This window comes from Panthera onca, chromosome A1, assembly GCF_046562875.1.
Source record: "Panthera onca isolate mPanOnc1 chromosome A1, mPanOnc1 haplotype 2, whole genome shotgun sequence".
Taxonomy (NCBI): Eukaryota; Metazoa; Chordata; class Mammalia; order Carnivora; family Felidae; genus Panthera; species Panthera onca.
The window spans coordinates 815,716-843,682 of NC_138339.1; the positions used below are offsets into that span (position 1 = coordinate 815,716).

General features: G+C 62.1%; 1 protein-coding gene, 1 long non-coding RNA gene and 1 pseudogene across 5 annotated transcripts; 1 reads left to right on the forward strand and 2 right to left on the reverse strand.

Moving 5' to 3' along the window:
- Positions 1–2,304: 2,304 nt before the first annotated feature.
- CLPTM1L (CLPTM1 like) lies at positions 2,305–19,173 on the reverse strand. Of its 4 annotated transcripts, none has more exons than XM_078444132.2 (17): positions 18,731–19,171; positions 18,229–18,329; positions 16,875–17,064; positions 15,540–15,685; positions 14,457–14,535; positions 12,029–12,146; positions 11,709–11,803; positions 10,881–10,965; positions 9,759–9,862; positions 8,791–8,856; positions 5,833–5,883; positions 5,047–5,129; positions 4,553–4,587; positions 4,031–4,086; positions 3,910–3,954; positions 3,214–3,329; positions 2,305–2,807 (listed from the first exon to the last, which is right to left on the reverse strand). In XM_078444132.2, exons 1-17 carry the CDS (start codon positions 18,890–18,892, stop codon positions 2,723–2,725), a joined length of 1,617 nt encoding a protein of 538 aa, XP_078300258.2. In that variant the 5' UTR covers positions 18,893–19,171; the 3' UTR covers positions 2,305–2,722. The 4 variants fall into 4 exon arrangements, with proteins under 4 accessions (XP_078300258.2, XP_078300257.2, XP_078300252.2 ...); XM_078444131.2 differs by having other exon boundaries at positions 15,540–15,688; XM_078444126.2 differs by lacking the exon at positions 2,305–2,807 and adding an exon at positions 2,816–3,031 and having other exon boundaries at positions 15,540–15,688; positions 18,731–19,173.
- Positions 19,174–19,488: 315 nt separating this feature from the next.
- LOC132680640 (uncharacterized) lies at positions 19,489–21,675 on the forward strand. Its single transcript, XR_014137814.1, has 3 exons — positions 19,489–19,824; positions 20,901–21,083; positions 21,490–21,675. It is a non-coding gene; the product is annotated as an uncharacterized LOC132680640 (long non-coding RNA).
- Positions 21,676–23,240: 1,565 nt separating this feature from the next.
- Positions 23,241–27,345, reverse strand: LOC132682463 (ADP/ATP translocase 2 pseudogene; annotated as a pseudogene).
- Positions 27,346–27,967: the final 622 nt, after the last annotated feature.

Here is a 27,967-nt window from a genome sequence, read left to right on the forward strand (position 1 = left end):
AGAAGGACCCCCCCCCCCCCCCCCCCGCCAGCCCGCCGGCTCCACTGCCAGCTGCGGGGTCTGAGGGCCGCCCGTGTGACTCCCGCGGCACACCTGCCCGCTTAGTCATCCAGCGGCTCGCCACCCAGTCTGTGGGGACACGACCACCCAGGGGCGGAGGGGCAGACACGGCCCCACAGGCTAGAAGCACAAGAGGGTGCTAGGAGCAACTTAGGCCGGATGGACAAATTCTTTAGACAGACGGAACAGAACTTCCAGAGGAGCATGCCCGTGTGGGACTCTCACCACAGCAGAGACGCAGGCAGCGGTGAAAGCCAGCAAGGAAGCCCGGGGCCCGGGGGCTCCAGCGGCCACAAAAGGGAGGTTTTCCAGAGCAGAAAACAGGGACGCGCACTCCTGGCCTTATGTGAAGTCGCTCCGGCCAGCAGGGCGGCACGAATGCGGTTAGAAACAGGATTACAGGGAGAGAGAGAACAGGCCCTTCATCCAAGAAATGTGTGGAGGTGGACAGGAAGAACATGAGAAGGCATTCGGCACCACCTGTTGCCTGGGAAATGCGAACCCAGGCCTCGGTAAGGTCGCCCTTCGTGGGCACCAGATGGCAGCACTCGGTGCAAGGCGGGTGTGCCGCGCGGGGCTTGGGGGCGTCGGCTCTGCTTCGCCAGGACCCCCCCTCCCCCCCCCCCCCCCGTGTCCATAGAAGACACGCCCACGCACTCCCAATACCAAAGTGGGCCAAACCCTGCCGTCTGTCCGCCGTCTGCTAAAGACTACGTGGGATAAACGAATGCCACGGCCACGGCTGGGATGAAGGCCAGGGAGAATCCTGAACCAAAGCAGCCAGGCAGCCAGAGTCGAGCGTGGGATTCTGGGCGGGGCTGGGAACAGGCCCAGGAGCCGATGGGCACAAAGGTCGCCAAATGCTTTCCGGGGACGAGCAGCCAGGAGGGATGGGGGAGCCCCACCTGGGTGGTGGGTACAAGAACACACACGTGCTCCTGCTCCACCGTCCCTGTGCCGTGTGAAGAGAGACGGAGGGAGTGCTCCCCCGCAGTGTGGGGCACAGAAAGGCACTCTGGACGGCAGGACACACAAGGGTGGAGGAGGAGGCGGGGCGCCAAGGAGGCACCGGAGGACCGCGGCAGGCGCGTGCCACCCCAGGCCCTGGGAAGGGCAGTTGAGACTGCGGTACGGCCCGGACACGGGGGGGGGGGGGGGGGGGGGGGACGGCCCTGGATCGCCCCATGGCCGGACGTGGCCACCACAGTGCAGGGAGGGGGGAGGGGGGATGGGAGAATGGAGGCGGGAAGCGGGTGCGGAGGGAGGGACCCAGACAGAGGACGCGGCCCCTCCAGGAGCTGGGAAAGGCTGGGCTCTGGCCGGGGTCTCCGGCGGAACCCGACCGCGAGGCGGGGTGGGGGTGCGTGCGCGTGCGTGCGCGTGCTGTTGAAAGCCACTTGGTGGTGCTGTCCCGGGACCTGCAGGGGCCCCCTCGGCGGAACCTCCCAGGCCCCGCGGGCCCCATGCACAGGTGGACACCTGGACGTTCTCACTTACAACGCAGCCAGCACCCGGCAGGTGCCGTGCCCCCAGGCCGAGCCCGCAGGGACGTCTGCACTCTTCTGAGCAGCTGGCCCTGTGGGTGCAGCAGGCGGGTAGTCCCCGGGGGACGCTGTGCGCTCCTTACCGGGCTCCTGACGCGTGCTCACACCGAAACTGAATCAGGGTGACGTGAACTGTTTTCCTACCCTCACTGCGTGCGGCTCACACAGCTGAGCCAGAAGCCGCAGGCTCCCGAGTGGCACGCACGTGTGGTTTCCACTGCGAACAGACCCCCGCGACAGTGCGCGTGGCCTGTGGGGACAGGTAGGACGCACACGTGCTCCCTCAGCCTGGGCCTCCTCAGACCCCGACTGGCCCCACCTTGTACCCTGGGAGGAGGAGCCCAGAACGCCAGGGTGGACACAGCAGAAGACGGAGTTCAAAGCCAGCCCCACGGCACACACTGCCCGCGTGCTCACGGACACGTAGAACCACACGGAGCACAGGCCCGCCCGGCCACGCAGCTCATCTCCGCCTCAACCCAGAGCATTTCTGAAAAACACCGTCTGGGGGACTGGTGGTGACCGTGCAAAACACGTTCAACACCGGAGATTCAGGAACGTTTGCGATTCGAGAGCTGGGGAGGCGGTCTTTACCTCCGCTGCTGTGGCAAGCGCACACGTGAGCCCACGTCGTGCGTGGGTTTCTGAGAACAGGAAAAGTGAGCCAGAGGAGACACGCTCCACCGGGCCAGGAAAAACGTCACAGCCAAAGAAATTTATTTAAAATAGAAACATACGTACATTAAGCTTTAAAATAGTCAAATTTTAAACAAAAAGGAAAAAAGCCATTTGATCCCAGTCTCCAAGGAATGGACTTAAAGAGCCACCTGCGCGTGTGGGGAGCGCTCACGGACACCTCGAGAGGCCCCTGGCCCGGGCTCCCCACCCTCCGTGCCGAGCCTCCGATGGTCAGAGCCTGATGCGGGGGCCAGAAGTCTGTCCGCTGGAGCCCTCCCTGACACGACGCAGAGGGACTCGGGGGGCGACGGGAAACGTTCAGGTTTTGGCAATGCACACGGTGTAACGTCCAGGAAATTCCACCAGAAGCGTCCAAAAATACTCCGCCGACAACCCAGCCCTGCCGCACGGGGGCTGACCGCACGCGGCCGGGTGGGGACTCAATGCGCGTGGGGCTTCCGCTGGGGCTTCTCCTCGTAGGACTCCCCGAACTCGTTCACCCTGCTCTTATCCACGGGGTACAGCCTGCAAGGACAGAGGCCCCCGGGCTCTGCCATCCGCGAAGGGGCTGGAGTCCCAGCAGTTAGGACGCAAGACCCCAAGTTGCCGCAGGAGGGATGTCTGGCGTCCCCTCGTGCCGGCCTGTCGTGTGTTCACTGTCAGGACGGAGCTCCGTGCCTGTCCCCAGGCCCCGGGGGTGACGGCCCCTCCGCGCCCTCCAGACAGTGCTCGTGGCGACTGCCGCCACGCTGGGCGGGGGGGGGGGGGGGGGGGGGGGGGGGGCACGGGACTGAGCGAGTCGCTCGGACAGAGACCCGTCCTTCCCGACTAGGCCGTGGGGTGGTCTCTCACTCGGCCTTGCAGGTGACACACGCCACCTGCAAACTGCCTCCGTGCCCAAGGAAGACCCGGGAGGGGCGGCCACACTCACCATCGCTGGTACAGGTACACGAGGAACACCACGTCGTCCCGGAAACACGCCAGCCGGTGGGAGGTGGGCATGGTGATGATGAAGGCAAAGACGTCGTCGATGAAGGTGTTGAAGGCCTGCCACGCGGGACGGGGGAGGTGTGAACACCGGCCGTCAGGGTCTCCCGAACGAACGCCTACCTACCCAGGGGCCGGGGCCCATCACCCTCTCACCGCTCAGCGGGGTCCCGGCGACAACAGACAAGAGAAAAGGAGCGAGTGCGGAAGGACGCTGGACACCGAGGCGCCCCCTCGCGCACCCCTGTTCTCCACATACTGCACCCCCACGAGGGCTGCCCTGAACACCCCGGCTTCTTCCTCCTCGGAGCCACTCGTCTTACTTCACAGAACGAACAGGAAAACACACCTTAATTCCACCTGCCCTGACAAGCGTGTCACGGCACTTCACAGCCCGGCCGGTGTGCCCCAGCCCAGCGTCTGCGTCCGCGTGTGGACGTGGGCCTCTGGGGGTGGCTGGGGGTATGCGCTCTCGCGCGTGTCCCCGAAAAGGAATGTGGCTTCGTCTCGTGCTGCTGTGACAGCTCGAGAACCAGCGTCCCTAAGTCACCACCAGGGGGCCCGCGGTTGAGAAAACCCCTCCACTGGGCGTGGTGGCCCTGAGAAGTTGGGGGGGGGGGGGGGCGGGGGGGGCACTGACCTTGTAGGTGAAGGCCTTCCAGGGCAGGTGCGCCACCGACTTCATCTGGGGGGCGAGACGCGGCAGATCAGCGGCCGGCGTAGGGAGGACGCGGGCGAGCGCGGGGAGGGCGTGGTCTTACCTTGTAGTTGACGAAGAGCTGGGGCAGCATGAAGAGGAAGCCGAAGGCGTACACCCCTGGGGAGAAGGATGGCAGGCTGGGGTGGCCCCGGGTCCATCTTCAGAGACCGGCTCTCTGCCAGCGGCCCCGCCCACCACCCAGCGCGGCTGCCTGTCACCGTGTTCTGCGCAGACGGCTCGGGCCCACGAGTGCCCGCGAGGAAGCCAGGCCCGTCAGGTCCTGGGTCTGTGCCCTCCGAGGATGCAGACCCAGCCCACGCACAGGGCTCACGGACCCCGTGGCCGCCCTCGGAAATTGCACGTCGGACGGCGTTACTTCCCGCCCGCCCCAAACCGTTTTCACGGGCAGCCTGAGCGGGGCCACCGCAGACAGACCAGGTGTCGGGGGGGCCCCGCCAAAGGGAGCAGGGGTGGCTGGCAGCAGAGGCCCTGCCTGCCCGTCCTCGAACCACACGGGCCACGTGCGGGAACCACAAGGAACAGCCACAGGTGCTACTGGCGGAGCCGAATCCCCACAACTCACCGTTGACGAAGCTATTGATCAGCCAAGAGTACCAGCTGCAAGAGAGACACCGTGATCACTGCCTCTGTCCCGCGGCGCCCGTCCCCCCGGAAACCGCAGTGCTGGTGGGGGGACCCGCGGGGACAGCCCTCTTCCCGGAGCGCAAGCGTGAGGTGGTAGCTGCAGGGCTGAGCTGGCCGGTGTCCTCCGTCAGAACCCCCAGCCCTCAGGGTCGCGTCTCCGGGGCTCCCGTGTCCCGAACGCAGCGGCCGGGCCACCCGCCCTAGGCTCCCCTCGCCAGACACGTCCGCCCTCGTTCCTGACACCAGGGCCCGGACACCTGCATCTCCGTGCCTGCTGCTGGGGAACAGGCCTGGGGAATACCACGTGCCGGCCTTGTGCCCTCTGGCCGGGCCGTGTGTCTCCCGGGCGGGGTGGGTGGGGGAGGAGGGGCAGGCCCGGCACGGAGGCCCAGGGGCATCCCTGGCTGAAGCACGGAGGCTGGCACGTCCTACCTCTTATACTTGACGTTCAGCAGGGAGTAGACGGCGCCACCGATGCACAGGGGGTAGAGAAGATAGGAGAGGTACTTCATGGCCTGCCGGGAACATGGAGCCTCTGTGACAAGCCAACTCGCAACGGGGAAACCGGCAAGGAGGGCACATGGGCCACGACCTTGGGGACCTGAGTCCGGACAGGGGAACCGGCAAGGAGGGCACACAGGCCAACGACCTTGGGGAACCGAGTCGGGACGGTGCTGGGACGGCGGACGCCTGCAGAACGAGGCTCCAGAAGCTAGGCCTGATGCCGCACGGACGTTCACAGCATCCGTCCGGCTTGTGAACACCCGGTCACTGATCAGGAGCGATGGGAAACGGATCTGGAGACGCCCGGCTAGAGCCGTGTGCACGGAGTGCCCTCGGGGGCTGGGGCTCGTCACCATGCTGACCCTGAGCTTTGCCTCGGCCCTGGCACACAAACACGTGCCCGTCCGAGCGGCAAGGAACACCGTCCCCACGAGGGAGCCGTCTCCGGGCAACCCGAAAGCTGCAGCTACACCCGCACAGGGGGGTTGGGGATGATGAGGGTCACCGGGGTCTCGGTGACCACGGGAGATCACAGCACGTACCGCAAACTCCCCAGAAATAAATCTCATTACAGGAGAGGAGGAGGCCTCCCGACCGCCCGCGAAGACCGGGCCCGGCTTTCCTGCGAGGCCGGGACGTGGAGCCGCCCCGGAGCCTGCCCCCAAGTCCGAGAGCCCAGGCTGACTGGCATCCCCTCCCACCCCCACCACTCACCTGAGTGTCGTACTCCTCTGTCTTCCTCTCGGACTCGCTGTAAGTGCCAAACTGTCACAGAACCCAACACAGTCCCGTTAGTTCCAGGCCGCTGGCGGGGACAGCTGCACACGGACCGGCAGGTGCGCACAGCCCAGCTGTGCGGTGCAGGGGGCTCAGCCCAGGCGGCCCCCTACAGCCACCTCCCCGCAATCAGGGTCACCCGGGGCCCAGACACATGCCGCGTGTGCAGAGGCACACCCGCCAGTGTGTCCTGTTGGGCCACACACCCCCCCAGCAATCACGGTGATGGCCACACCCCTGCACTGCACTCAGGTCAGTGAAGGCAGACTCACAGAGGCAGTTCCCAACAGGACAAACTCTGTCCCGGTCCCCAGTTTCCCGTCCTCGACAGGGTGTTGAGCTTCCCTGGATCCGGGTCCATCCCAGCAGGAGTCAGGCTCAGGACCACAGACCCCAAAATGCTGCTGCACCCCAGCCCAGCCCGTCTGCCCGGAGGCGCAGCAAAATCTTGTCACCGGGGGCAAGGGCCAACCCAGAGCAGCACCACGTGCTGGGCTCCAGCGGGGACGGGGCACCGGGCAGCACCACACTGGCCTGCGGGCACGGGAAGAGGGCCCAGAGCCCAGCACGCCTGCACCCCATTCCGTCAGGGCAGGGGGAGCACTCTGTCCCTGACGGGGATGCCCACGTGGGGCCCACACTAGCCGCTGCCCACGCTGGCCCGCCAGGAGACTTCAGGGCTGCCAGGGGACCGGCCTCCACCGCACGATGCCACCTGTGTCTGCCGAGGGGGGGCTCGGAGCCGGAGGCTGGCCAGGTGGCCCAAGGATCACCAGCCCCCGAGTGCGGCGTCTGATTGGGGCACAGCTAGCAGCCGCAGGGCAGACACTCTGGGACATGAGAATGGGCTGGCGACCGGCACACAAAGGAACAAGGTGACTGCTGGTAGGGGTGGGGCGGGGGGAGGCACAGAGCATCCAGGGCAGATGGGGTGGTGGGAGCGGGCAGGGGCGGTGCACAGAGAGTCCAGGGGGGCAGACGGGGGCCAGGGGAGGCACAGAGCGTCCAGGGAGCAGACGGGGGGGGGGGGGGGGGCGAGGGGAGGTACAGACCATCCAAGGGGCAGACGAGGAGTGGGGCGGGGGGAGGCACAGAGCGTCCAGGGCAGATGGGGTGGTGGGAGCGGGCAGGGGCGGTGCACAGAGAGTCCAGGGGGGCAGACGGGGGCCAGGGGAGGCACAGAGCGTCCAGGGAGCAGACAGGGTGGGGGGGGGAGGGGCGAGGGGAGGCACAAACCACCCAAGGGGCAGACGAGGAGTGGGGCGGGGGGAGGCACAGAGTGTCCAGGGGGGCAGACGGGGGCCAGGGGAGGCACAGAGCGTCCAGGGAGCAGACAGGGTGGGGGGGGGGGGTGAGGGGAGGTACAGACCATCCAAGGGGCAGACGAGGAGTGGGGCGGGGGGAGGCACAGAGCGTCCAGGGGCAGATGGGGTGGAGGGGGGAGCGAGGGGAGGCACAGACCATCCAAGGGGCAGACGAGGAGTGGGGCGGGGGGAGGCACAGAGCGTCCAGGGGGGCAGACGGGGGCCAGGGGAGGCACAGAGTGTCCAGGGAGCAGACAGGGTGGGGGGGGGAGCGAGCTGAGGCACAGACCATCCAAGGGGCAGACGAGGAGTGGGGCGGGGGGAGGCACAGAGTGTCCAGGGCAGATGGGGTGGTGGGAGCGGGCAGGGGCGGTGCACAGAGAGTCCAGGGGGGCAGACGGGGGCCAGGGGAGGCACAGAGCATCCAGGGAGCAGACGGGGGGGGGGAGGGGAGCGAGGGGAGGCACAAACCACCCAAGGGGCAGACGAGGAGTGGGGCGGGGGGAGGCACAGAGCGTCCAGGGGGGCAGACGGGGGCCAGGGGAGGCACAGAGTGTCCAGGGAGCAGATAGGGTGGGGGGGGGTGAGGGGAGGCACAGACCACCCAAGGGGCAGACGAGGAGTGGGGCGGGGGGAGGCACAGAGCGTCCAGGGGGGCAGACGGGGGCCAGGGGAGGCACAGAGTGTCCAGGGAGCAGACAGGGTGGGGGGGGGAGCGAGGGGAGGCACAGACCATCCAAGGGGCAGACGAGGAGTGGGGCGGGGGGAGGCACAGAGCGTCCAGGGCAGATGGGGTGGTGGGAGCGGGCAGGGGCGGTGCACAGAGAGTCCAGGGGGGCAGACGGGGGCCAGGGGAGGCACAGAGCGTCCAGGGAGCAGACGGGGGGGGGGGGGGGGGCGAGGGGAGGCACAAACCACCCAAGGGGCAGACGAGGAGTGGGGCGGGGGGAGGCACAGAGCGTCCAGGGGGGCAGACGGGGGCCAGGGGAGGCACAGAGTGTCCAGGGAGCAGACAGGGTGGGGGGGGGTGAGGGGAGGCACAGACCACCCAAGGGGCAGACGAGGAGTGGGGTGGGGGGAGGCACAGAGCGTCCAGGGGGGCAGACGGGGGCCAGGGGAGGCACAGAGTGTCCAGGGAGCAGACAGGGTGGGGGGGGGAGCGAGGGGAGGCACAGACCATCCAAGGGGCAGACGAGGAGTGGGGCGGGGGGAGGCACAGAGCGTCCAGGGCAGATGGGGTGGTGGGAGCGGGCAGGGGCGGTGCACAGAGAGTCCAGGGGGGCAGACGGGGGCCAGGGGAGGCACAGAGCGTCCAGGGAGCAGACGGGGGGGGGGGGGGGGGGGGGCGAGGGGAGGCACAAACCACCCAAGGGGCAGACGAGGAGTGGGGCGGGGGGAGGCACAGAGCGTCCAGGGGGGCAGACGGGGGCCAGGGGAGGCACAGAGTGTCCAGGGAGCAGACAGGGTGGGGGGGGGGGTGAGGGGAGGCACAGACCACCCAAGGGGCAGACGAGGAGTGGGGCGGGGGGAGGCACAGAGCGTCCAGGGGCAGATGGGCTGGGGGGACAGTTGTTACCGCACAAATGCCCACCTGGAAGTGTGGTCTCAGGCCTCTCCAAACAACACTCATCTTCAAGGCCTTTTTCACCTTCCACAGCTGAAAGAAAGAACGCGAAACACACTTTCACGGCTCTGAGACCCAGGAGTCCCCAGAACTCACCCCCGGGAGGTGACGGACCACAGTGTGTGCCTGCCTGCGCCCCTAGCCTTGACTGGTCACACCAGCAGGCTTGACCGGTGCTCATGGGCTCCACGCCAACATTGAGCTCGGCCGCCCTCTGCACCGAGGGAACCGGCACTCGGCCTGGCTGCCGTCCTCTGGGCCGGGCCCCCTTCCCGGCCCATCCTTCCTGCCTGATTCACCGGCCCCTTCTCCCAGGTGGTCACTGCAAGGCCCCTCGCCTCTGCCCTGAGTCCTGCCGTCTTCGGGGGACCCGCCTCCACAACCCGGTGAGCTGGGTCTCCGCGCTGTGACGGGTGGCTACGGGGGGGGGGGGGGTGGTCCTCGCGGCACGGCTCACGGGCAGACCAAGTGCGGTCTCTGGCCCAACGGCCACACGTGCCGGTGCCCACAGCGCACGGGTAGGGCGGAGAACTGTGGCCGGGGCTGAGGCCCGGGACAGGGCAGCCCCGGAGGCCAGAGAACATCCCAGCCCGCCACCCCCTCTGCTCCCCGCCGTGTCCCGGCCCAAAGCCACCCGCCCCACGGAACCGCTCTCCGAGCCCAGCTCGGCCCGGGCTGTCACGGGGCACCACGTCCCACACGGCCTCATGCGGTGGGCGGCACAAGTCGTGTGGCTCCCTGCCTGCCCTGGTAAAACACGTCGCGTGGACAGGTGTGATGGGCAGAAGCTCCAACCCCAGCGACAGGGCCCTTGGCAGCCGGGCTCTGGCATTCCGGAACTGCGGCAGCTGCTACGCCCCTCCCTGCCTCCGGCAGGGCCACGTCTCTCCCGTGGTTCGGGACCGGGTGCGGCCGAGCACAGCCACACGACTCACCTCGATGGCGGCCCCAATGCCCGCGGGGACCAGCACCAGCAGGCTCGTCTGCTCGTCCAGCAGGAACAGGAAGATGACCACTGTGCTGAATCCACGCCAGAGCACTGGGGGCAGGGCAGGGGGCTGCGCTGAGCGGCCGGCCGCGCCCTGTCCACACCCCACCTGACAGGTCCCATCACGCCCCCACCCCCCCACGTGCACACTCACCCCCCTACCCGTACCCCCCCCACAGCGTACACAAAGCTTCAAGGGTTTCACCCCCTCCATCCACTGCACCGGACAAGGTGTGTGTGACGTGCAAATGTTCTACAGCGACCACAGAGGCCACAGCACGGAACGCAAGCTCCCCTTTGCTACAGAAACGTGTGTGCAGGTACACAAACACACAGAGAGCACGCTGACCAGAGGGGTCACTGGTGGGGATTAGAACCCGCCTCCTTGATCTCTTCCCCTTACCTGTTTCCCTCCCAGCTCCGTGAGAAACTCATCTTTTAAAAACTATACCTTCTCCATGAAGACCGAACTTTACAAAACGCTACAACTGACTGAAAACATGCACCTTCCTAAGGGCCTCTCGCGGGGCAGGAGCGGCGGGGCCAACCCCCGTGGGTGCCTGCTAGGGGGACACCTGGCTGCCCCGTGTGCACCGACGGGGACCCACGAGCCCCGCTCACGGCTGCTCCCCAGGAAGGGCCGGAGGACTCAGCAGGGGCCCTGTGCCCCCCGAAGGACACCAGAGGACAGGAGGATGTGAGACCCGGCTGACACCGGGGGCCAGCCCAGGTGCCCGGACCACCCCTGGGCACGTCATTTCTGTGGAAGGAAAAGAACTGCCTCTTGAGACGCTTGATTAGCAGCCAAACAGATGGAGGCCAAGATCCCGCGTTGGTGTCACTGCCGGGGGGGGCCTGGCGCGTGGCCTCGGGTTCACACGCCACAGACAGCCCCTCCGCACCATGTTAGGGTCCAGGCTCGCAGGCGCCGCCCGCGCGAGAGCCGGCTCCCTGACTGGCACGGACCAGAGACGACCGCAGACCCCAAGCTCCAAAGTGAAGCCTAGAGATCCGTATCCATCAACAGGACACGGCGCTCTGGGAACGGCCGAAAGTTGAGGGCGCCTACCTGCTTTGGTGGACATTCCAATCATGCTCCTCTTCTTCTTCCAGAAACTGATGTCATTTTTAAACGCCAAGAAGTCAAACAGAAGCTGGAAAGAGAAGAGGATGGCAACGTCCAGTTCGTGTCGCTCCGACGGCTCGTCTCTGCCGAGCGAGAGCACAGGTGTGCACGGGACCCGGATCGCAAGGACACAGCCAGGCGGATGCCACACGCCACACCTCGGAAACCCACGGCCTCGTGCCCCACCCAGCATGCCGGGACCGCGGGGCATCTGACCGCCGTCGTCGTGGGCCACACGTCCCGGCGCCCTCGCCAGGTGCTGCCGGCTCTGACCTGGTGCCCAGGCCGTGCACACGGGCTCATTCTCACACCCTGCTCCTTTAACAAAACCACTATTTCCCAGCATGGTTTTGGGAAGTTTAGCCAGACTGGCAGCCAATCTCCAGGCACTGGGGGCCCACGCCTGCCCACCTTGACCTCAGATCTAGCACGGCTGCCACGTGGGGGACAGCTTTCCTCCACCAGCTGTAAGACTCCACGCTCAAAAAGGGATTCTACGCAAAGGCTGGGTTTTCAACATCGAAACCACTGCGCTAGAATTATACGATGAGATACTTATTTTGCAAAGCCATTCACTGATCTCGTGGAGTCTGGATTTCTTTTCAAGATGACCTCCAGGGCCAGCAGACAAACCCCAAGTCCTTAAGGTGATCAGCGCCCCAGGTGCAGACACCCCGTCCTGAGCCGGGAGAGGGACCCCCAGCGTGGCGGCCACAAAGTCTCAGGTCGCCAGGCCGCACCACGCAAACCCCCGGCCCGGTGCCCACTCACATGAAATGCGGCGACGAAGAAGGTCAGAGCTAAGAAATACAAGTTGGTGTCGACAAAAATGCCTTTCACTTCATCAGCGTCTTTCTCTGAAAACCCTGAACGGAAAAGGAAACAGCACGAGGCGAGCCAGGTCAGCGACATCCGACGCCAGACACGTGCCTCACGCTCACGGCCACAGACGAGGACGGCTCTCAGCACTGAGAGCGGAAACCCGACGCGCTGACGGGAGCCACGGTCAAGGACACCAGCAGGAGGCACCGAGGCTGGAGCCTGAGCACGGCTTCCCGGACCCGGAAGTAAAGGTCGGCCCGTGGCCTCACCGAACTGCTGCAGGGAGTACACGGCGTCCTGCATGTGGATCCAGAAGCGCAGCCTCCCCAGTGAGATCTTGTCGTAGGACACGGTGAGGGGCAGCTCGGTGCTGGAGCGGTTTATGACCTGGCGGGAAGGACAGCAGGGCAGTGAGGCCGCGCCCTTCCCAGGTCCGCCGCCTGCCCCCACCCGCTGCCGGGCACTCACCCCACGGCTCACCCCACCGACCACGGCTCCGTGCACCGGAGGCCGACGCTGCACCCCTGGGCCTACTCGACTACCGTCTGTTCCCCATCCCAGGGGGCGGGGGGTGGGGGGGAGGCGAGGCTCCCACCTCTCTCCACTCGCCCTCATCCTGGGCTCAAAGCTTTTCTGAGCAACGTGTTCTCGTCTCCTCTGCCACCTGAACCCCGTATCTCTCGAACCCCCGTGTCGGCTTGGCCCTGTACCCCAGCCTCTCGGCACGAGCAGCACCGGCATGCACCAGGAACCTGCTCTTGCGGACGAGCCGGGCACGGGCCCCACGGAGCCTCCACACCTCTCCGCAGGGAAGGGAAACCTGGCGGGTGGCACGTGGGGCCCCGGTGTGTGGGCTGAATGCTCCCGGAGAGACTGACTTGTGGAGGGTTGGCCTGCCCCCGCAGGGGACAACAGAAAGCCTCAGGAAGATGTGACACCTGACCTAAGTGTGTGCGGAGGCAAGGGGCAGCTGCGAGCGGCTGTGGTCGTGGGGTCTGGCGGCCCACGCTGGCTGCAGCGGCCTTCCACGCCTCCAGGGGCCGGTGAGTCCACGGGCACCACACGCCCCATCGTGTGAACATGGTGCCACCTGATTCTACCCACAGCTCACTCGGCAGACCCTCCTGGGTGAACACCGACGTGGCCAGTCCAGCAACAGGAGTGGACCAGGACTGACCAGATGCCAGGCCCAGGCACCAGGCCACCCACACGAGGACTGACCAGACGCCAGGCCCCCCCCCCCCCCCCCCACGAGAACTGACCAGATGCCAGGCCCAGGGCCCCCCCCTCAGCAGGACTGACCAGACGCCAGGCCCAGGCGCTGGGGCCCAGGCACCGGGCCCCCTCACACCACAGTGGCGCACTGGCTCCAGGGCAGGCAGGCATGGGCCAACCCCACCCACACAGGTGCCACTGTCTAAACCCCAGCAGATTAGCTGTTCCCCAAAGATGGCGTTCCTTCCAGAAAGCAGCCCTGATCCAGACAAAGCATTCGTGTCACGAAGACGCCACAGGAAACGCCGGCGGCCCGTGAGCTTGTTTCCACGTCCAAATAGCAGTGCCACGTCACGAGGCCACTAAACCCACATGATGAGGAGAGCGCAGGCGCCCTGCAGACGCGGCCTCGGAGCTCCAACGGCCCAGCCAGCCAGCAGCCTCTCCACACCACTGCCCGCACCATGGCAGCCCCGGGCCCCCGGAGAGCTGACCACGCGCTTCGGCAGAACTGGCCCGGCCCCAGGTCTGCACACAGCAGGAGGGAGGATGACGGTCTGCCCGGGGCCGACGAGCCCCGTAGGTCTAGGTGGCACCCCCAAAGGAAGCGCAGGACCCCGCGTGTTAAGGACCCCGTGGGGCCTCAGTGAACAGCAATTCAGTGTGACGGTCATTTCTGAGCTCCTTGGTCAGCAGGGGGAGGCAGAGCTGGGGCGGGGGCCCGCGAGGCTGGGCCCCGGGTCAGGTGCCTCCTTTTCCGCTCACTGCCGTGCATCCCACGGGGACCCGAGCTCTCCGTGCCCAGGCTGTCTCGTCTGTGAGCAAGGAGCACGGACTCCAGCGCGTGGTAAACGCCCACAGACTGGGATGGCGGCCAGGAGTCACGGGGAGGGCGACCGGTCCGGCTCGTGCCACAGCTCCACAGCCCATGGGGCGAGACCCCGGGGACGTTTGTGAAGTGCTCGGCACGGTGCCTGGGGCACCGTAGGTGACCCTCCGTGTCAACGGTCACTGCTGTTGTCACTGCCCGGAAGTCAGCCGTCCTGCACTGGCCCTCCAATCCACCCTGCAGGGCAGGGTGCCAGCTCCCCTCCACTCCCACACTCAGCCCTGCCCAGGGCCACCCGGGGTCGGGGGGAACAACTGCGGGCTCCAAGACAGGCGGTGACACTGTGTGGGGCCAGCTCTAAAGGGAGCAGTTTGCTCAGCAGCCCCTCTGAGCCCATCTGTGCCTTTGAGCCAAACAACTAGGGCTTGATGGAAAAACCCGCATGAACTGTTTGAGCGACACTCGGCTCTCCAATGAGCTCTGAGACTCGCCATCCAAGCACTTAATACAGAACTGTTCCAGAGCCTTCCACCACAGAGAGCACAGGGGCTCAGGAAGGGAGTCAGAGGCAGACCCGGAGCACAGCTCTGCCAAGTCAGAAAGACGCAGCAAGCTCCTGCGGGGCGACAGCAGCCCAGAGGAGCCACACTTACCATGAGGTCCTTCACCCGATTGCTGAGCTGGTCGATGAACAGGATAGGGAGGTAGTGCACGGTCTTCCCGAGCTGGATCCTGGGGGATCAAGCAGTTCCCAGAGTCACCATGAACACTTTCACTATTAGAGGAATCAGACGCGGCTCGGAGACGCAGCGTGGAGAAATCCCGCCCATGTCCTCGGGTGTCTCTGGGCACACAGCCCCAGGACACACCTTGCCCACAGAAGCCGAGGGCTCTCACCAGCTGTTCTTCCCTGAAGTCACAGCCGTGGGAGGGAAACCCCAGTGGCCACAGAGCGGAACACCATCCAGGCCGCAAAAGAGTGACAGGCCCATCTGTGCCCGGATGCGGGATGGTCAGGGATGCAGAGGGAGAGTGGAAATAAAAACCCACCTGCCTTCCGTACCTTGGAGGCGGTGGGGGCCAGAGAACAGGAGTGGGGGGCTTTCCGTGACCCTTTGTACCGTTTACGTTTCTAATTACGTGACTGTTCTGCACGCTCAAAAATGACATATACGCGTTAAAAAGAAAAAACCCTCACGACGATAGCACGTTTACAACTAACACGTGAAGGAAGACAAGTCTTACTGCAACCATTTTTAGGTGCTGCGTGACATCGGTAACAGATCTTACTTTAACAGCGGGCTCCCCCAAAATGCAAGGCGGTCTAAGTTATTCACACAATTTCAACGCTTATGTTTAACTAGCGATGCTAATGACTAAACGTAACGATCCAGAGACTAGTTTTTAAGTTAACGTAAACAAGTCAAGTTAAAACGAAACACGCGGTCCTAACAGAGGTAATCAGTACGCAGATGGGACAAAAGTCTCAGGGGGTGCAGCACGACACGGTCTCACGCCCTGGTGGCAGTCTCTGCCAGCAAGACCTCGAGAGGTTCAGGGGTGCTCGAGGCAGCACTGCGGGCCCCCATTTCTGGATTCTGGTGGGCCAGGGACCCCCAGGTGTCCTCCACACCCCGCACACCGGGGCCACTCCTGCACCGCCAGCTCGAGGCTGGGCACGGGGGCGTGCGCTGCGAAGAGCCACCCTCCTCCCCGGTGGGCCCAGCGGTGCTTACATCTTCATGTACCGATGCACGTCGGCAGGCAGGGAGGCCCCGTCAAAGACAAAGTCGTCCACCATCACGTTCAGTGTCAGTCTTGGTCTCCAGTGAGAAACAGGCTCGTCCAGGGCACTCGGTGGCTTCTTCTCTGCCTCTATCTGCTGCTAAAGGAAATGAGTGGCTCAGCAGGGAAAGCCCAGTGCCGGGTGGAGGCATGACCGCCGCTCCCCCAGAGCGGCACCCCTCACTTCCTTCTCTTAACACGAGCCAGAGGGTTGTCATTTAGATCCCCAGCCTGAGCGGGGACCATGAGAAGAGGGAGTCCCGGGACACCTGCAGGAGGGGGCAGGCAATCGGAGCTCACAGCCCCTGCAGCTGGCAGCGAGACGGAGGACACTGGCCCTAGGCCCGGTCCGTCACGTCGTCTGCAAAGACAGGGTCAGGGCTGGGCGTCAGTCGCACACAGAGCTCTATTCAGCAAAGGAGCTACGACTGCCAGGAAGATCTCCCAGATCTAACTGACAAATTCCACCCTGCAGGACCATTTCGTGTATCTCCCACCAAAATAGATAGAATACGGCTCCGGTAAGTTACGTCAAGAATGGTTTTCTAAGTAATACGAACCGCAGACGTTTATTTGTATGTTGCAGAGATGACTTCACGCTGACACCCACCACCTCACTGACTCCCTAGGAAGGCCCCGAGAGGCGGGGCCGTACAGTCCCCCCAAGAAACAGCAGCCGAGGGAGTCCTTCCGAGGAGACCCAGCATGGGGCAGCCTCACAGACGCTTCCCATCTGTAAACGAGCTCACCTTCTGGTCCGCACAGACCCAAAGACAGAATTCCTCCGCTTTACCCACAGTATCGTCCATAACCACTTAAGCCACTCTAGTCGCCTCGTACACACGGCTTTTCACAGTGGTATGGGACGTGTGCAGTACAGGTATCTGTCCCGTAATCACAAATGACAACTGAGAAGACGCGCCCAAGTGCCGTCCTGCCCTACACACGGGGCAGTGAGTCCCCCAGCTGTGAGCGAAGGCCGCGGCCCCACACCTTGATGGGGTGCACACACACTCCCTGGAGGCTGAGAGGGCCCAGGGCCTGAGAAGTAACCTGTCATTGCACCGCTTAGAGCCTACGTCACTAACTTGGCATCAAATTTACCTGCGAGTCACAGGAAGCAATTCTGCTGAAAGACAGACGTGCTTGTCCCTACATCACGCTGTTTCCCTTCCCAACGGTCACCCCAGCTCCCGGTGTAAGCTGCGCGTGCAGAAACCTGTGGGTGTGAACTCCACAGGGAGAGCGCAGGCCTCAGTCGGTCGGCGACCTACAGGCACACTCACCTGTGTGATGGATTCACCCGTGAGCAGGTTGACCTCTTCCGGTTTGGGAACCATGTAGGTGGTCAGAGGGCTCACCAGGTGCACCTGCTTCCCATCATGCCACGGCAGAATGCCAGCATGATGGAGGAAGATGTACGCGTACAACGTCCCGTTATTTCTAGTTTTCTTTGGTACGGAAACGTTAACCGTCCTAAAACAAAAGAAACGACCGTTTTACAAGCACGTGCGTGTCAGCTGCCTTGTACGTGCACACAGCACGGGTTACCCAAGTACCTCTATAAATCATGCCGTTTCAAATTAATTTTAGCTCAGACGTACCGAAAACGCACCCACCTGCAAAGACTTTACCGAAATCCTGAAAGTGCAGATGCTCACAGACCGTTTTCTAAAACCACGGGCAGCATTTCCTGCCTACGTTTCGCAGCGCTCAGGGGAGGCAGGAACTCGCCTTGGTCACAGGGCTCACGTGGCCAGGCAGGCAGTGGCTGACCCCAACCGCACGTATCTCCCCTGTCTGCTGCACGGCCTCCCGCAGCTCTCGAACGGGGCAGGCTGGCCAGAGGACGCTCGTGCCGACGCACCGCACATTCCCGCTATTTTGTGTGAAATCACCCAGACGACACACAGGAAAAAAGGGGACCCCGGACAAGCAGGTTGCTTTTCGACTTCTACTTCTGAAATCTTAAAACTAGAACGACACAGCAAGTATAACTTCCCACGCTCCCTCTTCGTACCTGAGCATTTGCATCACTACGCTGACCTAACTGGCAACTTTCGCCAGGAAGAAAGAGACAAGCTGTCTGCTGTGGGAAGCCACGTCACCCCCACCTCATCTCCTCCTCTGGAAACGCCCATGGCTGCCGTGCATCCTGGGACCGTCGGACACTGGAAGCTACCTTTTTTTTTAATTTTTTTTTTTTTTTAACGTTTATTTATTTTTGAGACAGAGAGACAGAGCATGAACGGAGGAGGGTCAGAGAGAGAGGGAGACACAGAATCTGAAACAGGCTCCAGGCTCTGAGCAGTCAGCACAGAGCCCGACGCGGGGCTCGAACTCACATACTGTGAGATCGTGACCTGAGCCGAAGTCGGACGCTTAACCGACTGAGCCACCCAGGCGCCCCTGGAAGCTACCTTTTAAGGGACAAACTCATCACCTCCTACTTTCACGTAGAGCAAAACTTGGCTAGTTTACGTATCACAAACGAGGGCAGTTAAAAGCCGCCCCACTCACGAGACAGAAGGGAACAGTGTTCTCCACGCTAACTTCCTTACACATGACGCTGCCTTTTCCACAACCTAAACGTTACCAGCACTTACCCCATCACTGGCACGCGCTGTCCCCCAATCATACCTCTCAAATTTCGACTCCACGTCAAAGTCTTCCACGTTCAAGACCAGATCCACGTTATTTTCAGCACCAAGGTTGGACCGCGTGGTGGTGTACACGCTGAGCTGGAAAGGAGCGTCAAGAAAGTTAGCTCTGCAAGGACCCCCCACACCCCCCCTCGGCAGAAAACACGCATCCAACTGCTACACCCGCGGTGGCAATCTGACCAGCTACCAAATGGGAAAAAGTTTCACTTTAGCTCCCATCGCGCCAGGAAGGGATCTGCTGTGTCCACTGCCAACAAGCTACTGAGGCGTGCAGCTGAGCAGAACAGGGCAGGGACCCGGGCGCCTTCAAGAGGCGGGACGAGGGGTAAGGGGGCGGCGCCCCGAGCCCTCCCGGAGCCACCATGCACCAAGACCTGGAGCAAGTGGGGCTGGGGGGCCGTCCTGGACCTGGCTCGGCAAGAAGGGGCCCCAGCCCGGCCCCCAGGTAGTCCCCGCCGCCGCACCTCCTCGGCGCTCACCTGCAGCTTGGGCCTCCGCGCCAGGTAGGGCTGGATGCAGTTGCCGTCGCTGCCGCACGGCCGGGTGTAGACGATGCCGTACATGACCCAGCAGGTGTGCACCACGTACACCACGAACACGCCCACGACCAGGCTGGTGAAGGAGCTGCGACCGCTCCACATGGCGCCGCCGCCCCCCGGGCCGAGAGCGGCGCCCACCCCGGCCCGGCCCGCCTCGCAGCCGCGGGCCCCGCCGCCCGCCCGGCGCGCCGCCGGCCACTCCGGCCGCCGCCGCTCACGCAAGAGCCGTCTCGCGCCGCCGCCACCGCCGCGGGGGAACGAACGCACCGCGCACCGCGGGCCGCCGGCCGCCCAGCATGCTCCCGCCGCCCTCCGACCGACCTGTCGCCGCGGGATTCGCCGCCCCGCGGCCGCTTCCGGGTCCCGTGCCTCCCGCCGGAAGTGGGCGCGCCGCGCGGCCCCCTGGGAAACGCAGTCCAGCCAACCACGCACGCGCACGCACGCACGCGTCAGGGGCGCGACGCACGCTGGTGACGGCTCCCGCCCGCGTCCTCCTCCCGGCTTGCCTCGCGGGTTCCGGGCGCTTGGGCTGGGGCCTGTCGAGGGCGGAGGGGTCGCGAGGGGAGCGGGACGGGGAACCGGGTGGTGAGGCGGCCGGCAGGGGGCGCCAGGCAGAGGGGGATGGGGCGCGGCGGCGCGGCTGCGAGGCGGTCGCGAGGGGCCGGGGACGGAGGGGGCCGGTGGGGAGGGGCGGTGAGACGGGGGCGGGTCGAGGCGGGGGCGGAGCATGGCGGAGGCGGGGCACGGACCGGGGGCCGAAGGGGAGCCGTCGCCTTGGGGTCGCGGGGTCTCCAAGGCACCGCCCCACATCCGCGGACACTGGCTGGACCACCCCCTACCGCCCAGCCGTGGGGACTGCGCTGTCCCCAGGCCTACCGGGCCCACAAGTGGGTGCAATGTTGACATTTGGGAAAGCTGGTTGGAGGCGATACAGAGACCGTGTGGTGTTCTTGAAACCCTTTCTACGTCTGGAGTTACGTCAAAACAGAGGAAAATGGTCAATAGACTCCCGAAAATTAGAGACCTGATTTCAGGTGGTTGTTTCAATAGGAGCCTCTTGGGGGGGGGGGGGGGGGCGGTGCGATTTTGAAGAAACAACACCGCAGAGAGGGGGGCCTGGGGAGGGGTCTTCCCCTTGAAGCGCCCCTGCCCGCACCCGGGCTTGCTCAGCCAGGGGCTGTAGCTCCTAGTCCCAGGTTCGGCGGCGCTGCGAACCTTCGGGGGAAAGCTGTCCCGGTTCGCCCGCGGGCCCGCGCCCTTCCTGCTTCCATGCTAAGTTGGCACAGCTCCCCCGGCCGCGGGCCAGCCCTCTGCAGGGGCTTGCTTTTCCTGCCTGATTGCGGGAGACTCGCGTGAGGCACCTAGAGAAATGGCAAGCGCTAGTCCTGGTTTTCAGAGGAGGAGGCAAACTGCTTTAGGGTGGGGGCTTGGGCGGGAATTCGTAGGGCAGTAGATGCGCTGTGGACGGGATGTGACTTCATGCAGAGATGGAGACCTCCGGGAACAAGGCACTGAGGCTGAGTGCAGGGAGGCCTTGGACCACCTGCTCCTAGGATCTGGGCCAGAGATTGGGGGGCCACTAGGAACTTTCCTCCGCACGTTCTCCCTTGTAGAATCCACTCCTGGCTCTGTTGGTTCAACCGATGGAATGGTGTGTCACAGACCGTCTCCACCCTCCCCTATCTGGTCTGTCCTCTGCTTTAGCAAACCTGCCTCTTCTTACCCTGAGTGTAAAATCCACCCTTCTTAACAGGCTTACCAGTCCTCTGCAACCAAGGCCACAGAGCCACCTTTACCCCTGAGCCATCGTGCTCCTGCCACACCTAAGGAGCCCCTGCTCGCACCCTGCGGCTTTGCTGTCGCTGCTCTGGTCTACACAGTGTAGGAAGGAACGCCAGGCTAATTAGTCTGCAGGGAACAAAGACCAGCTCCAGCTGTGTGAGCACAAGAGGGCATCAGCGGGACACGAGGGACATGGGGGGTCTCGTGGAATCTGAAGGCCAGGATGCAGCCAGGCCTCAGGAAGGGGCCGCAAAGCCCCAAGAACGCTGAGGTTCATACTCCTCTCTCTCTCAGACTGACTTTTGATCTGGTTTGTACTCTGTCCCAGGTGTAGAGATTTATTGGCAACTGGGGGCAAAAGCCACACCCCGACGCTGAGTGTCCTGCCGCTCATGAATCTAAAGCCAATGCAGGCAGGTCAGGTCCAAGGATCCAGAGGGGGTCCTGCGGGACCAGGCACGAGTGTCCCCGGCCCTCTGCAGGATAGAAATTGAATGTGAGCCAGCAGGAGGTGAGTGCAGAGTGTCCTGAAGGTATAGACAGAATGCAGGTACGGAGTGTCTGGGAGACTCCGGAAAGGAAAGGAGAGAATCTCCTCTTGCTTGGGGCCTGCTGTGTAGGTCCCCTCAGTCCCCCAGCTGCCCTTCGTCAGTTATCCTCAGAGCCAGGGAGCCTTGGCGTCCACACGTCTGTTCCTGGCGGTCTGGTTATTCTCACCTGGTTCTTCCTTAGATGTCGTCTATTGTGCTGGAAGACTTGAGATAAATGTTGACTTCTTGTCCCTTGTAAGGAGGACACACACTGTTGGTGCTACAAGGCGTGTGTAAAGTGGGGATGTGGGTCCTAGCAGGAATAGGATCAGGAAAAGGAGTGAAAAGCAGATCTTTACAAAGTCCTTCAGTTTACCTATGTCACAGCTATAAAAAGCCCTTGCACGGGGGCACCTGGGTGGCTCAGGTTTGTGAGCTCAAGCCCCACATCAGACTCCGAGAAGACTGTGGAGCCTGCTTCTGATTTTCTCTCTCCCTCTCTCTCTGCCCCTCCCCCACTTGCACTCGCTCTCTCGCGAAATAGACTATAAATAAATAAATAAATAAATAAATGCCTTGCATGGCTTTCTGGAAGGTCAGATAGAAACCCGGTGCCGTGCGGGGACTTGGGGACCCAGCTTCTAGACTGCAGATCACTCCCGAGTGTCCAGCCCGGACCTGCCTGATGCTTGGCCCTCCTAGCAAGGGCACGGCTCCCACAGGACTTTCCTTCCCACCCATGAGACGGATCCCACTGTCAGTTCCTTATAGGAGCTCTTGTGTACAGGGTTAGCCCTCCCGCTGCTGGGTGGTGGTGGGATACTCACGTGTTGCGCGTGGGTGTCTGGTTAGGGACCCTTGAAAGCTAACCATTCTCCTGCACGGTGAGGCTGTTGTTCATTCCCAGGGCCCCTCAAATGTGAGTCCAGGGTGACAGCGCGGAGCCTGACACGGGGCTCGGTCGCACGAACCGTGAGATCATGACCAAGCCAATATCAACAGTCAGACGCTTAACTGACTGTGCCCCCCAGGTGCCCTTATTTTTAACTTTTTGAGGAGCCGCCGTACTGTTCACAGTGGCTGCACCGGCTTGCATTCCCACCAACAGTGCACGAGGGTTCCTTTTTATCCACATTCTCACCAACACTGGTTGTTTCTTTTGTTTTTGATTTTAGCCATTCTGAGGAGTGTGAGGTGCTGCCTCATTGTGGTTTTGATTCGCATTTCCTTGATGATGAGGAATGTTGAACATCTTTTTGTGTGTCTGTTGGCCATCTCTGTGTTTGGAGAAATACCTGTTCATGTCTTCTGCCCGTTTTTTAGTTGGAAATTTTGTGTTTTGAGTATTGAGTCGTATTAGGTTCTTTATGTATTTTGGATTACGAACCCTTTATTGGCTATGTCATTGGCACATGTCTTCTCCCATCCTGTAGGTTGTCTTTTAGTTTTGTTGACTGTGTCCTTCCCCGTGCAGAAGCTTTTTCATTTTGGTGTAGTTTCTTTTTGCTATTTTATTATTGGTGTCTCAGAAGACATCGCTGGAAAGAAGGAAAAAAGTTGCTATGGGCCGCAACAACTTTGGACAGCAAAGTTCTAGTCTGTTCTCCTGTTGCTTCCTTCTAACTTGTCATACGTTTCACTTCTATGTATGCCGTCAAGTCCACGATAACATCGTCCTTTTTGCTTTAAACGGTCAGCTGTGCTTTGAGTAAGTTAAGCAGGAGCACAGATGCTTGACATCGGTTCACATGCACCCACCTGCTCTCTCGGCTCCTTCGTGCGTGTCTTGATTTCTAGCTGCTCTTTACTCTTTTGCTTCCGTGGCTTTTTTAAAGCACTTCTTACGACGTACATCCAGTGGCGGTGGATTGTGTCAACCATTTTTGAATGAAAATACTTTTAACCTGCCTTCATTTTTTTATTTCCTCAAATTTATATTTCAGGAGTGACTGAAATAAAAAAATACAACGGAGTCCCACCATCACGGAAATGGCCTTAAGAGATAAAAGGGTCAGACGAACGTCATTGCTTCCCATTTCCAACCAGTAGTTATCGTTGATAAACAGAGGACCAAAAGTCCGTCAAGAATCCTCAAGAGATGTTCTCTGATACAACATGCCTGTTCACAGGGGGAAACACTAGCGTAACTTGCACGAGCTTCTCGACTCGTCACACGAGACAAGCGCAGAAGCGCCCCATGCATCTGAGAACGCTGGACTAGCCCCCTTGTAGAAAGCTTTGCCTCCTTCCTTGCGGGGTGTCCTGCTCGGGCAGCGAAGCGAGCCTGTGGACCCGATGTCCGATGAACAGCGTCAAACAGATGGGAGTGAGCCCCGCAGCCGCTGTGACGGGTCGTGCCGTCATCCGGCTGAGGAACGTGTGTGTATTCTCGGGACCTGGGAGCGACCCCTTTGCAGCGGCACAGACGCTGAGGTAGGCAGCTCGGGACATGAGAACACCCTCCACAGTGCAGGCCCTCCATCCCACCGGATTTGTAGATCTCACCCAGGCAGTCGTCGAGGCCCCTGGGTTCCCTCTCTGGTCCAGCTTGGCCCGCATCAGCTGCCAGACGGGTACGAACAAAATCCAGAGGATACACAAAACACGGGGATGTGGCCCCAGCGGTACCACCTGATGCCAGATGCCCTGCAGAGTAGCGCCGAATTGGGCTCTGTGGTCCACACCACCCGGGAAGACCCGCTTGTGTTTATCTTTGAAGGCGAAGTTGAGAGCCTGGGTGGGGAAGTATCTGACGACGTTGGCCGGTGACCACGCCAGGAGGACAGGACCCCCTGCTCCTTGGGGACACGAACCTCACAGCCTGTGATGCCCTTGCATCGCTGTCTGTGGCGATGTGCTTGCTGGCACCCTGCACCTGCGGCGGCAGCTTGACCCGCTCGACGGGCACTGTCGTGGTCTCGGAGATGGTCTCGGGCGCTGCACCCGCGAAGGACGCCGTGGCTTCTGTCACGTTCCAAGGAAAGAGGAGGCAAGTGACTGGGGGAACGTGGTAGGAACCGGCTGGAACTCCAGGCCCCTGGGCTGCCTTTGTTTTTTGGAAAGGTATTTTCAGTAATTGTAGAGTCCCGGGTTGACATGCGTGTTTTCTTCATGTGAAAGCACACTGTTGCAGTACCTTCTGGCCTGTGTTGTTTCTGATGAGAAATTAACAGTTATTTCTGGTCCTGTTTCTCTGCCTAGAGTGTATCCCTTTTCTCTGGCTGGTTTTAGAATTTTTTTAAAGCCATTGCCTTTTTAGCAATTCGGCGGTGACGTGCTGTAGCGTGGTTTCTCTTGTCTGTCCCGCTGGATGCTTACCGAACTCCTTTACTTTGGGAGTCTCATCAAATTTGCAAATGTGCAGCCAAGAAGCCTTTAAATATTTGGTCTGCCTCCTCTTTGGAGTCCAGCTGTGTGTATATCAGACAGCTTGACGCTGTTCGATGGTGAGGAAGGTCTGTTTAGTTTTTCAATTTTTCCCCCTTCCCATACTTAGGTTTGGATCCTTTCTAATGTTATGTATCCAGGTTCACTGACTCTTTTTTGTATTTTCCAAACTGCTAAGCTTATCCTGTGAATTTTCCATTTCAGTTGTTCTGTTTTTCATTTCTGGAAGTTCCACTGAGTTTTACAATCTTTTGCGTGTGCTGGAGAAAACCCCATGTGGCAGATAGATCTCTTTCTTCTATCTTTGTGCAGGCACGCTTCTCCGTTTTGGGGGGTGTAACAGTTTATTCGACTACCTCCCTGTTAATAGACACCTGAGTTGTTTCTAGCCTTTAGCTATGAAAACTTGGACTATAACGCGTGACCTCGAACGTACGTTTTTCCATGTCTTAATTTGCCAGTGTGTTTTTGAGGTAGATCCTTGGACGGGGAACTGTCGATTCTAACGATGGACGTGGGGACGCTTCTCCAGCGGCTGCCCGGCGCCTCCCCTCGGGTGGCAGGCTGCTGGTATCCTGCCGGCAAAGGCTGAGGAAACCTGTTTCTCTGTAGCTGTGCCAGCAGAGGACAGTGTCCGGCCTGTGGAGTTCTGCCGGTCTGACAGGTGAGATGCTGTCCCTCGACTCGGGGTCGTTTTCGTTTCTGTTTCCCTGATCGCGGGGAATAAGCGGCCTCGGGAGCAGGAGCTGTGGCTATTCCGGGTCCCGGGCCGTGGTGCGCTTGCGGTGTTTCTGAGCTGAGGAGCAGCCCCCGCCGCAGGCCACCGGGTCTCAGTGCATCGGAGACTGGCTCTGCGGGGCTCGTCCAGTAAAAACAAGATCCTGTCGGTGGGCTGCTGGGTCCGGGAAGTTGGAAACTGCAGTTGAGGCGCCACCTAGGTGCACACCTTAGAGAGAACAGCTGCCAGAGGCAGTTTGGGGTAGGCGCCCAGCTCTGCGCATCTTCTCTGGGATCAAGTGGGTTTCTTCGCGTTATCTCAGAAAGTCAGGCGGCCACAGCCGGGGAGCCCGGAAGGTGGCCCCCGTTCTCAGGTGAGGTGTGGGCTTCCTGGCGGTCAGCATAGTGCGCCCACGGCAGAGCGGTCAGGAAGGGTAAGGATCAGAGGCCCCCGGAGTCGTGCCTGGCACAGAGGAGTGGCCACTTTGCGTGGACCACCGCCGTCATCTTCGCTGGTTAGAACGCCTGTGCGCGAGGTGTCGGGTGGGCTGGGGTAAGAGAGGGGAGGGCCAGGCCCTGGGCTCTGAGTGAGTTCTCGTGGCTGCCGTAACTGGGTCCCACAGGTGGGCGGCTTAGCCGTCAGACATTTACTTCTCCCGGTGCTGGAGGCTGGGAGGCTGGCAGGCTGGGAGGCTGGGAGGCTGGGACTCGGGTGGGGGCGGAGCGGGTTCCTCCTGAGGCCTCTCTGCTTGGCCTGTATGTGCCGACTCTGTGTCCTCACCTGGCCGTCCCCGTGCGTGTCTGTGTCCGGTCTCGTCTTCCTAGGAGGACACGGGTCATGTGGATCAGGGACACCCTAGTGACCTGCTTTGGCTTGACCACCTCTGTAGACCTGACGTCCAAACGCAGTCACGTTCTAAGGAGTTAGGAGTCAGGGCTTCAACAGACGAACTTGCAGAAAACGATTCCTTCCATAGCAGCCCTCAATTCTGTTGCAAATCCCCCCAGTGTGTCTCCGTAATTAATCCCTGTTGTTTTGAGGGTCGGAGGAAATGCCGGGGGCACGTGAGGTCGTGGGAAGGGGGGAGATGCAGGCCAAGCCAGGACTGTGTGTCCCCCTGCGTCCCTGACACTTGAGTGCACGCTGGTCCCCGGAGATGCTCCCCAGCCTCCTGTTGGAGGGGGCTGGTGTCAGAAAGGGGAGGTCCAGTGTCACCCCAGGAGGGTCTCAGGAGAAAGGGCGGTCCAGTGTCTTGCTAGGAGGTCTCAGGAGGACGTTTGGCCTGTTCAGGTGTCGGGAGCTGGGTGGGGGGAGGGGTCCCTTGATTCCACTGCCCTCGGGGCAGCGCCGATGGTCCCCAGGGTTAGGCCTCATCAACAGCCCCATTTCCCGGTGGAAAATCAACGAGATTACAGGTTTCAGCCTTAGAACACACGAGCACTATTATTATCTTACAAAAAGCCAGGCTGGCCTTCCCGCAACGCTTTTAATACGACTTAGTGTCAATATTGGGGTTCGCAGTTACCTCAGGAAACCTGTCTTGAACAAATAATGGATTCTATTCTCTGGAACACACGGGCCGCCAAACAATGTCTGGAGGCCGACCGGCTCATGGAAACAGCTCTTTTAGTGGCAGGAAGAAGTCAGCCGGAGGCTGTGCCTAATGCTTGATCAAGCTTCCTCGTCTCCCATGCTGACATTTCCCCGACTCCCAGCCTGGGCTCTGATTGCCGGTGTAATTGCCCCTTGGTCACGAGTGGTAATGACCGCTCTGGACCTCCCACGTGGTAAGCCCAGGCGCCAGGGCACCGGGCCTCCCGGGAGCATGGACACGCTGCCACAGGCCGAGGGGCACCGGTGGACCCTCGGCAACCACGCCAGGTGCACGCGTGGAGCAGGGCCTCGGAGGTGGTGCTCTTAACTTGAGGTTCGGCCCCAGGGCACCCGACACTCCTGTCCGCTGGTCTGGAAGGAAGAGACGCCATGTGAAGGCGCTGTCCTGAGAACAACATGCATGGATTCAGTTCAGCGCCCACAACTTACCCACGTTGGAGCGATTTGCACACGAGGAAACTGAAGCAAGAAGCATCTGGGGCTGGGGGCCGGGCCACCGACGCCGCCCCTTGAGCAGAGCTCATGCCGCCTGCCACCCCCTAGTGTGTGAAGGGCCGGATGGTGGGTACGCGAGGATCTGGAAGGAAGGAAGGGGGAACTGGTGACGTGCGAGTCCTCCCCAGGCAGGAGAGCAGGGCCAGGGGTGCCTCGGGAGGGCACAGGGTCCTGCCTCTCTAGAGACCGAGCCATGCAGAAGGGGTGGATGTGCCTGTGGCTGCGGAGTCCTGGGGCTTCCACAGGCGGGAGGCCCCAACGTGGCTGTGTCTCAGGTCCCGGAGCCGCAGGAGCCGGGCTGGACCGGAGCAGAGGGAGCACCAGGGTGGTCAGCAGCGCCCCCATGCACCTGCAGACTCGGGGGCCAGTCAGTGAGGAGAAGGGTCCCCCAGCTGTGCCCACGTGGCACCATGGGTGGCCACGCACCTACAGCAGCAGTCACACCAAGAAGAAGAAACCACAGAAGCCAGGAAGGTGACAGCACATCTGTGATGGGGGTAGAGAGTCGGGAACTCAGACGTGGCCTGTCCCAGACGTGGTGCCCGAGACCCGGGGTGAGGATAGGCAGGAGGGGCCGTGTGTCAGGCAAGCTGGGCCAGTGAGCGCTGGGTGCTTTGGTGGTGGCTGGGCAGGGGTCCCATGCACGTCCCT